This window comes from Cherax quadricarinatus, chromosome 11 (assembly GCF_038502225.1).
Source record: "Cherax quadricarinatus isolate ZL_2023a chromosome 11, ASM3850222v1, whole genome shotgun sequence".
In the NCBI taxonomy this organism is placed as follows: Eukaryota; Metazoa; Arthropoda; class Malacostraca; order Decapoda; family Parastacidae; genus Cherax; species Cherax quadricarinatus.
In genome coordinates this window covers 45,701,143-45,717,125 of record NC_091302.1, presented here as the reverse complement: position 1 = coordinate 45,717,125, position 15,983 = coordinate 45,701,143, and the positions used below count along the sequence as shown (strand labels likewise).

At 47.6% G+C, this 15,983-nt stretch overlaps 1 protein-coding gene across 1 annotated transcript in view; it reads right to left on the bottom strand.

Annotated features, from left to right (window-relative positions):
* Window positions 1–15,983, bottom strand: part of LOC128687476 (peroxidase-like) — a 113,249-nt gene that overhangs the window by 58,333 nt on the left and 38,933 nt on the right. The window contains exon 2 of the mRNA XM_070084066.1: window positions 102–272. Within this exon, the coding sequence (XP_069940167.1) occupies window positions 102–272 (171 nt within the window). The remainder of the gene's footprint in view (window positions 1–101; window positions 273–15,983) is intronic.

The window sequence follows — 15,983 nt, the reverse complement described above, 5'->3', positions numbered from 1 at the left end:
AACACCGAGCAGCGGATCTTTCTAAACTCATAAGACTCTTTCATTTTCGTTTTAAGGGTTTTATACCTTCCTGTCGATGTAGTGTTTAGCTGCTGACTCACCTGTAACTTTGGCGAACCTGGCGTCTCTCTCTGCCAGCCTCGTCTGAAGCACTGTCACTGGCATCCTCATCCACTTGTGTAACCTTGCTGATGCTCCCTTCCCTGACTTCCTCGGTGTGGTTGGTAGCGGTGAACCCAACCAGGAGCAGTAACAGTATGACTGTTGTGTGACTGAAAAATAGCAAAGTTACTTGTGAGGCTGAAACAATAACAGTGACTTATGTGACAAACAATAACAGCGGGAATGTTATGTGTCTGAAATACCATAGTCATTACCATCAACACCTCACGTATCCCCATATTATCACCACCACCCACTACCGTCACCACCACCACTACCACTAGCAGAGCACCAACCACCCTCACCACACGTGCCACTTCCACCATGACGAGACAGTTATCGGGAAAGTTGGAGGAAAGTTTACAAAATATTTCACAAGCTGATGACAGATGATGCGACAACTAACCTTTCAGCTGTGTTATGTACTGAGATTGTCATAGCCACCACTGACACTACCACTGCCACTGACACTACCACTGCCACTGACACTACCACTGCCACTGACACTACCACTGCCACTGACACTACCACTGCCACTGACACTACCACTGCCACTGACACTACCACTGCCACTGACACTACCACTGCCACTGACACTACCACTGCCACTGACACTACCACTGCCACTGACACTACCACTGCCACTGACACTACCACTGCCACTGACACTACCACTGCCACTGACACTACCACTGCCACTGACACTACCAATACCATCACCACTGCTACTACCATCACCACTGACACTACCACTGCCACTGACACTACCACTGGCAATACCACCACCAGTGCATCTACCACCACCACTGCTACTACCACCACCATGCTACTACCACCACCACTGAAACTACCACCACCACTGCTACTACCACCACCACTGCCACTACCACCACCACTGACACTACCACCACCACTGACGCTACCACCACCACTGACGCTACCACCACCACTGACACTACCACCACCACTGCTACTACCACCACCACTGCCACTACCACCACCACTGACACTACCACCACCACTGACGCTACCACCACCACTGACACTACCACCACCACTGCTACTACCACCACCACTGCCACAATCACCACCACTGCTACTACCACCACCACTGACACTACCACCACCACTGACACCACCCCTACCACTGCCACTACAACTGCCACAACCACCACCACTGCCACTACCACCACCACTGCCACTACCACCACCACTGACACTACCACCACCACTGACACTGCCCCTATCACTGCCACTGCCACTACGACTGCCACAACCACCACTACTGACACTACCACCACCACTGCCACTACCACCACCACTGACACTACCAACACCACTGACACTGCCCCTATCACTGTCACTGCCCCTACCACTGCCACTGCCACTACGACTGCCACAACCACCACCACTGACACTACCACCATCACTGCCACTACCACCACCACTGCCACTACCACCACCACTGCCACTACCACCACCACTGACACTACCGCCATCACTGACACTGCCCCTATCACTGCCACTGCCCCTACCACTGCCACTACCACTGCCACTACGGCTGCCACAACCACCACCACTGACACTACCACCACCACTGCCACTACCACCACCACTGCTACTACCACCACCACTGACACTACCACCACCACAGCAATACCATCACTACTGCTACTACCAACACCACTGACACTACCACCATCCCATCACAGACACAACCATCACTACTGCTACTACCACTACCTCTGACACAATCACCAGCACCACCACTGCTCCTACCACCACCACTGCTACTATCACCACCACTGCCACTACCACCACCACTGACACTACCACAACCACTGCTACTACCACCACCACTGACACTACCACCACCACCACCACTACCACTACTGACATTACCACCACCACTGACACTACCACCACTGCCACTACCACCACCACTGCCACTACCACCACCACCACTGCCACTACCACCACCACCACTGCCACTACCACCACCACTGCCACTGCCACTGCTACCACCACCACTGATACTACCACCACCACTGACACTACCACCACCACTACCACTACTGACACTACCACCACCACTACCACTACTGACACTACCACCACCACCACTGCCACCACCACCACCACCACCACTGAAACTACCACCACCACCACTGCCACTACCACCACCACCACTGCCAGTACGACCATTACTGCCATCAGCACCACTGCCGCTACCACCACCACTGCCAGTGCAACCAGCACCACCACTCCCACTGGCACCACCACCACTGCCACTACCACCACCACTGACACTACCACCACCCTATCACTGACATTACCATCACTACTGCTACTACCACTACCTCTGACACTATCATCAGCACCACCACTGCCACTACCACCACCACTGCTATCATCACCACTGCCACTACCACCATAACCACCACTGCCATTACCACCACCACTGACACTACCACCACCACCACTACCGCAACCATTGCTACTACCACCACCACTGACACTACCACCACCACTGATACTACCACCACCACTGACACTACCACCACCACTGACACTACCACCACCACCACTACCACTACTGACACTACAACCACCACTGAAACTATCACCACCACCACTGCCACTACCACCACCACTGCCACTACCACCACCACTGCCACTGCCACCATCACCACCACCACCACCACCACCACCACCACCACCACTGCCACTTTCACCACCACTGCCCCTACCACCACCACCACCACCACTCCCACTGGCACCACCACCACTGCCACTACCACCACCAATGCCAATACCACCACCACTGCCACTACCACCACTACTGACACTATCACCACCACTGACACTGCCACTTCCACTACCACCACTACTGACACTATCACCGCCATTGACACTGCCACCACCATTGACACCACCACAACCACTGACACTACCACCACCACTGCCACTACCACTACCACCCCCTCTGACACTGCCACCACCACTGACACCACCACCACGACTGACACTACCACCACCACTGACACTGCCACTACCACTGACACCACAAACACGACTGACACTACCACCACCACTGACACTGCCACCACCACTGACACCACCACAACGACTGACACTACCACCACCACTACCACCACAACTGACACTAATACCACATCGGACGCTACCACCATCACCTGCTAGTACCACCACCACTGACACTGCCACTACCACCACTTCTGACACTACCACTACCACTGACACTACCACCACCTTTGCCATTACCACCACCACTGACACTACCACCACCACCTGCTACTACCACTACCACTGACAGTACCACTACCACTACCACTGACACTACCACTGCCACTACCACCACTACTGACACTACCAACACCACTGACAGTACCACCACCACTGCCACTACCTCCACCACTGCCACTACCACCACCACTGGCACTACTACCACGACTGCCACTACCACCATCACTGCCACTACCACCACTACTGCTGCTACCACTACCACTGTCACTACTACCACTTCCAGCTCCACCACGGCTGACACTACCACCACCACTGACACTACCACCACCATTGACACTTCCACCACCACTGCCACTACCACCACCACTGACACTATCACTGACACTACCACCAGCACTGCCACTACCACCACTACCACTACCACCACTACCACTACCACCGCTGCCACTACCACCACTGCCACTACCACCACTACCACTACTACCACTGCCACTACCATCACTGCCACTACCACCACTGCCACTACCACCACTACCACTACCACCACTGCCACTACCACCACTGCCACTACCACCACTGCCACTACCACCACTGCCACTACCACCATTGCCACTACCACCACTGCCACTACCACCACTGCCATTACCACCACTGCCACTACCACCACTACCACTACCACCACTGCCACTACCACCACTACCACTACCACCACTACCACTACCACCACTGCCACTACCACCACTACCACTACCACCACTATCACTACCACCACTGCCACTACCACCACTGCCACTACCACCACTGCCACTACCACCACTATCACTACCACCACTGCCACTACCACCACTGCCACTACCACCACTACCACTACCACCACTGCCACTACCACCACTACCACCACTACCACCACTACCACTACCACCACTGCCACTACCACCACTACCACTACCACCACTACCACTACCACCATTGCCACTACCACCACTGCCACTACCACCACTACCATTACCACCACTGCCACTACCACCACTACCACCACTGCCACTACCACCACTACCACTACCACCACTGCCACTACCACCACTACCACTACCACCACTATCACTACCACCACTGCCACTACCACCACTGCCACTACCACCACTGCCACTACCACCACTGCCACTACCACCACTGTCACTACCACCACTGCCACTACCACCACTACCACTACCACCACTGCCACTACCACCACTACCACTACCACCACTACCACTACCACCACTGCCACTACCACCACTACCACTACCACCACTACCACTACCACTACCACCACTGCCACTACCACCACTACCACTACCACCACTACCACAACCACCACTACCACTATCACCACTGCCACTACCACCACTACCACTACCACCACTGCCACTACCACCACTACCACTACCACCACTACCACTACCACTACCACCACTGCCACTACCACCACTACCACTACCACCACTATCACTACCACCACTGCCACTACCACCACTGCCACTACCACCACTGCCACTACCACCACTATCACTACCACCACTGCCACTACCACCACTGCCACTACCACCACTACCACTACCACCACTGCCACTACCACCACTACCACCACTACCACTACCACCACTGCCACTACCACCACTACCACTACCACCACTACCACCATTGCCACTACCACCACTGCCACTACCACCACTACCATTACCACCACTGCCACTACCACCACTACCACTACCACCACTGCCACTACCACCACTACCACTACCACCACTGCCACTACCACCACTACCACTACCACCACTATCACTACCACCACTGCCACTACCACCACTGCCACTACCACCACTGCCACTACCACCACTATCACTACCACCACTGCCACTACCACCACTGCCACTACCACCACTACCACTACCACCACTGCCACTACCACCACTACCACTACCACCACTACCACTACCACCACTGCCACTACCACCACTACCACTACCACCACTACCACTACCACTACCACCACTGCCACTACCACCACTACCACTACCACCACTACCACAACCACCACTACCACTATCACCACTGCCACTACCACCACTACCACTACCACCACTACCACTACCACTACCACCACTGCCACTACCACCACTACCACTACCACCACTACCACTACCACCACTACCACAACCACCACTACCACTATCACCACTGCCACTACCACCACTGTCATTACCACCACTACCACTACCACCACTACCACTACCACCACTACCACTACCACCACTACCACTACCATCACTACCACTACCACCACTACCACTACCACCGCTATCACTACCACCACTGCCACTACCACCACTACCACTACCACCACTGCCACTACCACCACTACCACTACCACCACTACCACCACTACCACTACCACCACTACCACCACTACCACTACCACTACCACCACTGCCACTACCACCACTACCACTACCACCACTACCACTATCACCACTACCACTACCACCACTACCACTACCACCACTACCACTACCACCACTACCACTACCACCACTACCACTACCACCACTGCCACTACCACCACTACCACTACCACCACTACCACTACCACCACTACCACTACCACCACTACCACTACCACCACTACCACTACCACCACTACCACTACCACCACTACCACTACCACCACTACCACCACTACCACTACCACCACTACCACTACCACCACTACCACTACCACCGCTATCACTACCACCACTGCCACTACCACTACCACCACTGCCACTACCACCACTACCACTACCACCGCTATCACTACCACCACTGCCACTACCACCACTACCACTACCACCACTATCACTACCATTGCTACTACTACCCTATTTTGTTTTGATAACCTTAATTTTCAGGAGGCCTGTTTGTTGAGAAGTGTTGCTAGTTTGTTCCCTCAACCAACTACCACCCATATTTGAATGGTAGCCAACCATAACCATCTTGTTAGTGGTCGTCAACCATAACCATCTTGTGAGTGGTCGTCAACCATAACCATCCTGTGAGTAGTAGTGTAGTAATTAGAAAGGCTCTCAGATCCAGTGAGTGGAATCCAGCTAGTAACTGGGATCCAGTGAGTGGGATCCAGCTAGTAACTGGGATCCAGTGAGTGAGATCCAGCTAGTAACTGGGATCCAGTGAGTGGGATCCAGCTAGTAACTGGGATCCAGTGAGTGGGATCCAGCTAGTAACTGGGATCCAATGAATGGGATCCAGCTAGTAACTGGGATCCAGTAACTGGGAGCCAGCTAGTAACTAGGATTCAGTAACTGGGAGCCAGCTAGTAATTAGGATCCAGTAACTGGGAGCCAGTAAGTACTTGCACTACTTTCAGATTCACGCACAAAATAGCAACTTGATACATACCAGTGTAGCAGGAGTATAGTGAGAGGTGACCTACTTTCATGTCTCTGTACTGGTTGAGGTGAAGTGGGTAAGCTGGTTGAGGTGAGGTGGGTGAACTTACTGAGGTGAGGTGGGTGAACTTACTAAGGTTGGGTGGGTGAACTCACTGAGGTGAGGTGGGTGAACTTACTAAAGTTGGGTGGGTGAACTCACTGAGGTGAGGTGGGTAAACTTATTGATGTGAGGTGGGTGAACTTACTGAGGTGAGGTGGGTGAACTTACTAAGGTTGGGTGGGTGAACTCACTGAGGTGAGGTGGGTAAACTTATTGATGTGAGGCGGGTGAACTTATTGAGGTAAGGTGGTTCAAGGTACACCTGGTGGTGACGTACATTCATGGCTACAAACATATAAGGTTCCTGTTGTCGGATCACCCTGAAGGACCACAGAAATTTCTAACCTTCCTCTTACACTCCTAAGACAAAATTCTACCTACCTACATGCTGCTGTGACTTACACCACCTGATGCTTCCGTCTATTTTGTGACCTGCAAAATGTAAATGTATTGTCGTAAGAAGGATATGTGTTGGTTGGCTGGATATTGCAATCAAGTTTTGGAATGCAATGTCAACTGCCTTAAGGAGTGGAATTAAAGAGCTAATGATTAAAGACCCTAATTTCGATAGACGTAAATGCCTTGAATCATCATTAATCGCTATTTCTAACACGATTAAGAAAAATAAAGGCAGCTTCGTCATCTCTGAAGTATTAGCAAGAATCCTCGTCAAAATAATAAACCTTGCCCTCACTTAGTCGCTGCTGCTGATACTACATAATAACATAAGAGAAGAGAAACGCTGCAATAAGCTCTCTCAAATCCATCCCATTAACAAAAATATTTGACCAACCCATTTTAATTCTACCCAAGCAATAAGCTCTAATAACCATATGTACTACTACTGCTACTACCACCACTGGTATTACAACTACTGCTACTACCACCACTGGTATTACAACTACTGCTACTACCACCACTGGTATTACAACTACTGCTACTACCACCACTGGTATTACAACTACTGCTACTACCACCACTGGTATTACAACTACTGCTACTACCACCACTGGTATTACAACTACTGCTACTACCACCACTGGTATTACAACTACTGCTACTTCTACAACGATTATATTGTGCCTCACACCTCACTCTAAACCCTATATATACCCTCTGTGTCCATTGTTTGTAACCTTTTTCAGTCGTCGAAGTCTGTTCATTGATCATCGACGATCTCGCCTCTCTCGAATTACCCCGTGATGGGAGAGACTTCGCTTAGAGTGGTGCTTGCTGGATCTTTGTCTTTCTCTTCACCATCAGAACTGGTGCTTCGGTGGTTGCCTACCCAAGGGCAGGAAGCCTGTTGCTGCCTGAAGTCTCTACGCCTGTCTACTGCACGTCATACAGCCAGTCTCGCCGCCACTCAGGATATACAGTGCTCAATCAAGCTACAGTTCACCTCCTCATTGTCCTGCGCCAGACAAGTACGTGTGTCTACTTACACGTACTTGCCTAGCTGAGTACTTTCACTTTTTGGCCGATTGTCACCGCCACAACTGTTTATTCATCTTTACGTAAATAGATGATGCCTTCTTTGCCTTCCACCTCCCACCCCCCTTCCACTCTCCCTCTACCACCCACACCTGCCTCTGCCTCTTCTAAATCCTATTCTTTCTCGCTAAACCTCAAATTCTCTAATACTGATGCCACTATCTGTCCTGAAAATTTATTATATCAGACCACTTTAAAACCATCTCAGGCTTCAAACTCCTTCTTGACAAACATTCCTACGAAACGTACACCTCAACCGAGACCAGACAAAAACTTCTCAACGCAGGCTTCACCATTATTTGGACTCCTGAGCACCGTGCCAAAAGCACAGTCATTGCTAAACACGTAGATTATTCTCTCCTGACAGCCTATGACACAGACAAAGAAGATTTAATCAAAGACATCAGTACTAAGAACAAAGTCTGTGTGGACGATATTTACAGACCCGAAAACTCTACCATTCTCAAAATACACTGTTCTACTCCTTCTGACGCCTCTACACTCTTCAGTCAAGGAATCCTTGCCAAGACCATCCAAACACTCTCTTCACTCCGAACTTCCACCCAATCACACAATGTCTTAAATGCTACAAATTCTGCCACGACAAAAACACATGCACATCCACACAAGTCTGCTCCAGATGTTCAGCAACTGGCCACTTCTGGAATACTTGCAACCTCCCCCTGAAATTTTCTAACTGCGGCGGATCACACACTGCAGTTGCAAATTCCTGCCCCTCTAGAAAAGACACTTTCTCCTCCCTCAGAGCTAGCCAACCTCCCTCCCTCCCCAACCCCATCCCTGTACCTCCCTCCCCTACCAAACAACCCTCCCCCACCCCCAATGCCTGGGCCTCCCCACGTACTTGGTCTACCTCTTCTACTCTACACACATCAAACACCAACACAGACAACAAGCACCTCTTCATCTACACCTACGCCCACACTAGACTACAACACTAACTGTCAACTAGCCATTGCTGCCCACTCTGCGATGGTAATCCCTCAAGCTTACCAATCAGACTACTCACATGTCCTAATATTGTCTGCTAACAATCTTCCCTCTCTCATCATCCCTCCTTCTTGCTTCTCTTCTAAACCCCCTACAACCTCTCCCACTTTCCCTCTTCCTACACCCTCCAGCTCTCCTCCTCCCCTACCCTTCTTCACTCCCACCAACATCCCTCCGCCCCTACCCCTCTTCACATCTACCCCTCCTACCAACACCCCTCCTCCCCTACCCCTCTTAATTTCTTCTACTACTCCTCCCACCTCTTTACCCGCTTCTTCCTCCATTACCAAAGCTTCCACTTCCTCTGCATCCACCATCGCCCACTCCTCCTCCACCACATCCAAGACTTCATCCAGGTCCAACTCCACCTCCTCCAAACGAAATCCACTCAACCCTAAACCTGCCCCAACTTCTGACAGACAGACCAAAGAACATAAAAACAGATCAATCTCTTCCTCCCCCTCCAGGAAACGGGTCCGTAACATCTACAAAGACACATCCACCGATGGCACCACTATCATGGGCTTTAATCCAAACTCCTTCCCCGACACTAACTTTGGTAAGACAAAACCGTTAAATCATGTTTAAGGTGATTCAGTTCAAGGTACGTTCTTACTTCACAATTAGACACTTACTGGCCGAGCTCCTTGAAGCAGAGAGGCCAGATATTGTTTTACTAAACAGTACCTGCCTCAAAGCTCCTCAACGTATCTGCCATTATGGTTATACTGCTCTACAGTCCCCCTATGATCCCCACGATGGGGTTGCCATCCTTGTCAGATCCAACATATAACATGAATTTCTCCCAATCCCTTTTATTCACCAACACTGTCTTGCGGTCAGAATACACGCCCACCTTGGACCCTTTATCTTTTTCACCACCTATGCTCGCCCAAACACTATTCTCAACATACATGATCTTTCCTTAGTCTTCAACTACACCAACACACCAACATATCTACTAGCTGATATGAATGCCAAACACACTGCCTTCCATCACACCAGTAACAACCAACTTGGTCACCAATTACTCAACTTCACAAACTACAAACACCTAGTTCACCTCGGCCTAGACTTCAACACCTTCTACAGCTAGGCTGGCCAAGGCAAACCCGACATCATTCTGGCAAACCGAGCCAGCTCTCTCTTTCAACACTACATATCACCTGGCCCTTTTATAGGCTCTGATCACATTCCCGTCATCTTACACATCTCCAACCCTATCCTCATCCCAGCCACACCTTCCTTCTCCTACAAGAACGCTGACTGGAATGCCTTCAAACAACACATAGATAATACTAACCTCACCTATGACTACAACAACAAACCCATCTCTGACATTGACACTCAACTTGATCTCATCCAGGACACCATTACACAAGCAGCCAACACCGCAATACCAAAGAAAACCCACACCGCTCGTTATTCCTTCAAACCCTCAATCAGAACAAGAAGACTAATTATCTGCTACCACAACCGCTTCCTCTACAACACACACAGATTTAATTAAGTCCGATTAGATCTCACTTACCTCAGAAACAACATTCTACACAGTCTAGATCAAGACCACAACAATCACTGGTCACAGCTCATACTACAAGCGGACAAACAGCGTATCAAAAACACCAAAGCCTTCTGGAACCTTATCAAAAATATCAGAGGCACCACTCCAATCAACAAATTCAAGCACATCACCCACAGCAACACACACATCTCAGACCCGCAGGCTGCTACTAACAACTTCAAACACATCTGGGAGAACATCTTCCACCCTCACCCACCTCACCCTAACGCTATCCAACACATTTAGAACATAGAACACTGGAACACTACACACACACGAAACAACACCAGACAGCCACATCCATCTGGACTCTCTTACCTCCTCCCAAGAACTTGACACTCCTTTCACCAACACAGACATTAAAACTCTCCTCAGACACCTTCCTCCCAAGGCTCCTGGTGCCTCTGGCCTAAACCATATTATCCTGAAACACCTTCCTGACTCTATCATTACTGCCTACACAAACCTCCTCAATGCCTCCCTTGCCTCTGGATACTTCCCTTCCCTCTTCAAAGCTGCTACTGCTATCCTCCTTCCTAAATCCAATAAAGACCACTCTGACCCTAGAAACTATCGCCCTATCAGCCTCCTCGAAACTTTGAAAAACTCATCAGCCATCGCCTTCGCAGATACCTGGAACACAACTCTCTACTTTCTGATAGTCAATTTGGCTTCAGAACTCACAGATCCACATAGGATGCCATTAACATCATTCCCAACTACATCCACATAAACACAAAACAAAGAAACAGGACAGCCCTGGTTGCAAAAGACGTTGAAAAAACTTTTGACACTGGCACGAAGGGCTCAAACACAAACTCTGTACTAACTTTAACCTGCCTCTCACTACTCGTAAACTCCTCTGCAACTTCCTAGACGGCCGCACCATGAGAATCAAATTCCAAGGCTGTTACTCTGACTACTTCACACTAAATGCTGGAGTACCCCAGGAATCTGTCCTCTCCCCTACCCTCTACATTTTATACACTAACGACATTCCAACACCTGTATACCACAACTCCATATCGTAATATCGTAATAATGAAGTTAGAAGTCTGAGTAGATCTATAACTTACTGTGATAACATGAAGGTAGATAAACACAAACCACGGTACGGGTGGGGTTCGAACTCATGGCAAGTGAGTCGTAGGGAGTAGATCAGTATACTTACGGAATAGCTTGTACAGTGAGACTGATGTAGTAGTAGTAGCAGCCAGGGTTAAGATGTAGTACTCAGAGTTAAACTTGGTTACAAGTACTTCTGGTAGTTTGTCAGACACTCAAATGAGGATCGAAAAATGCCCTTCTCACACTATACCACTCACTTATTTATCCATACCTCACCTATGCTATTTGTGCTTGGGGATCAACTGCAGCAACACACCTAAAGCCAATAATAACTCAATAAAAAGCTGCAGTAAGAATAATCACTAAATCCCATCCCTGGCAACACACCCCCCCACTCTTCATAGACCTAAACTTACTCCCTGTTCAGTACATCCACACTTACTACTGTGCAATCTACATCTACAGGGCCTTAAACTCTAATATCAACCTTGACCTAAAACGCTTTCTTGATAGTTGTGACAGAACCCACAGGCATAACACCAGACACAAACATCTCTACGACATTCCCCGTGTCCGACTAAACCTTTACAAAAATTCAATGTATGTCAAAGGCCCTAAAATCTGGAATACCCTACCTGAGAACTCTAGAACTGCAGACACATTCATCACCTTCAAAACTACCATTAGAAAACATCTTATCTCCCTGATACACCCCATCAACTAACTACACGAATACCACCTGGTGGTTCACACTTACACTCACTCACTCATTTGACCATAAACATAAATATTAATCTCAATCTTAAAATAATGAATCCTGTGATACTCCAATACTGAAACTATGTACTGTGTCAAAACAAAAGCATTCACATTGCTAAACTCACAAACTAGTATTTAGTCACTTAGCCATAATACCAACTTACCTCATAATTTGTAATATTTTACAATTAAGAATAAAACTAAGTCTGCCCGAAATGCCTAGCCATGCTAAGCGTTCTAGTGGTACACTCTGTAATCACTATTTTACTACATGTAAACCACACAATAACCAAATTCCTGTAAAATCAACATTGTAATCCTTATAGAGAATAAACTTTGAATTTGAATTTGAACTATATACAGAGTATATGGTCAGCCTTATGTTACATAAGACTGACCATATACTCCAACACTGTGTGCTTCATTGTCCACTTATTGAGGAATATAGAGATAAAGAATGGAATAACCTATAAAATATATATCAAGGAATCAATCTTATTAGTGAAAATAAAATTCCAAAAATTTCGAAAAAGCATCCTAGGTCTGTATATTAATTAAAAATTAGTACAATTTGTAAATGATATTTATAACTAAATTTACCGTTTTCAGCTCTTTCATGGCTTAGTTCATAGGCCATTTTTTTTTTTTTGGTATCTGATGGTGCTGTACGACAGGATGAACATAAAGTGTACCATGGAGATAAATGGTATAAAATACCCACATGATACAAAGACACAAATACAATATAATGTGATCCTTATGGAAGAAACATTGGAACCACAACATATTGTGTGTGTAAGATCAGGGTTTGTAACTTCACTTGTAACTGTGAAAAGTTCTTCACACATCACGCAACTCGCACTCCTTGCATGGAGAAGCATTAAAACCATAATGTCCTCGGAAAGGGGAGATAATCAGGCTTGATCTTAGGAAGAAGACGGGGGTAGTAATTTCAATTAACTGCGTTAAGAGATTCTCAACAGCACCTGCTCTGAAAGAGCAGGTTTTTCTTCACTAATATCAATGTTGACCTGAAAGTTGGGTGAGCGAGCACATCATGTTGTACAAAAACTGCATTATATTAATTCCCATTTACTGATTGTCTTCCGGTGACATGACTTGGCAGTCTCATCTTGGAGCAGGATACATAACTTAACATAGTTCTCACTCTCATGAAGCTTCTCACTGAAGCCCCGTGCCTCATGAATTAATTATCGCATCATATATGAAGCGGGAAATGATAAAAGTGAGTTCCAAAATAACCCGCACATATGACAGAGAAGCTTATGACGACGTTTCGGTCCGACTTGGATCAAATTTACAAGACACACAGTGTGACTTGTAAATACTAAAAGTTGGGTCGAAACGTCGTCTTAAGCGTCAGAAGGATGACAGGAATAGTGAGCGGAACACCTGGGGTACACAGACCAGTGAGAAAATTTTTGGGTAGACACAACGGGGGCGATAGGAAAGGTTAAGTGGTCTCACCACTTCGACGGGATTTATGAGAATGAGTGTTCTCACGTAGCCACGAGCTTTTTTTTTTTTTTAATCTGTTGCAGAATGTGCCCTTCAAGGTGAGGGGGAAACTGCCTTTATGTTTATGAAGGTACCGTGATCCGAGGAGCTGGATCTGTGCTACGTGACCCTCGTCACAGGCCTCAGGCAGTGAGTAGAATGAAAGGGGGTAAAGCAGCTGGGATTGATGGGATAAAAACAGAAATGTTAAAAGCGGGTGGGGATATAGTTCTGGAATAGTTGGTGCTTTTATTTAATAAATGTATGGAAAAGGGTAAGGTATTTAGGGATTGGCAGAAAACATGCACAAAGGCAAGGGGGACAAAATAGAGTGTAAAAATTATAGGGGAATAAGCCTGTTAAGTATACCTGGTAAAGTGTATGGTAGAGTTATAATTGAAAGAAGAGTAAGAAGGAGAGTAGGATCGCAAATGAACAAGGACGGGTACGGGGATGTAAACAAAGTGTTTACAGTGAAGCATATAGATGAACAGTAATTAGATAAGAACATAAGACAGAAGGAACACTGCAGTAGGCCTACTGGCCCATGCGGGGCAAGTCCGTGTCAACCCGCGGCTTAGTCAGGTAACTTCCACTTAAGGAAGGAGCACGGCTTCTGACCCAGTAGCACCAGCTAGTCAGGTCCAACTCACATCCACCCACACCCACTCATGTATTTATCTAACCTATTTTTAAAACTACACAACGTCTTAGTTTCTATGAGGGTACTTAGGAGTTTGTTCCACTCATCCACAACTCTATTACCAAACCAGTGCTTTCCTATATCCTTCCTGAATCTGAATTTTTCCAGCTTAAAACCATTGCTGCGAGTCCTGTCTAGGCTAGGTATTTAAAGAGGTTTTCGCTCCACTTATGGATCTGGAAAAGGCATATAGGTGGATAGGGGAGCAATGTGGCAGATGTTGCAAATGTATGGAATAGGTGATAGGTTACTATCACCTATTAGGAGATTATTTCCCAGTAAAAGTAGGCCTTAGGCATAGATGTGTGATGCCACTATGATTGTTCAATATATTTATAGATAGGGTTGTAAGAGAAGTGAATGCTCGGGTGTTGGCAAGTGGTGTGAGGTGAAAAGATGAAAAATCTAAAGCAAAGTGAGAATTATCACAGAAGTTTTTTGCTGATGACACTGTGCTTTTGGGAGATTCTGAAAATAAGTTGCAGACGTTGGTAAACGAGTTTGGAAGGGTATGTAAAAGAAGGAAATTAAAAGTGAATGTAGGAAAGGGAAAGAACAAAGTGGTAAGCATAACAAAAAATTTAGGTAATGAAAGACTGAATATCAGATTGGAGGAAGAGAGTATGGATGAAGTGAATGTATTCAGATATTTGGAAGTGGACTTGTCAGCAAATGGCTCTATGAAAGACGAGGTGAATCACAAAATTGATGAGGGGAAAAAGTTGAATGAAGCACTAAGGAGTCCCTGGAGACAAAGAACGTTATCCATGGAAGCAAAGAGGGGAATGTATCAGAGTATAGTGGGTGTGATGCATGGGTGGTGAATGTTGCAACAAGGAGAAGGCTGGAGACTGTGGAGTTGTCGTGTCTGAGGGCAATGTGTGGTATGAATATAATGCAGAGAAT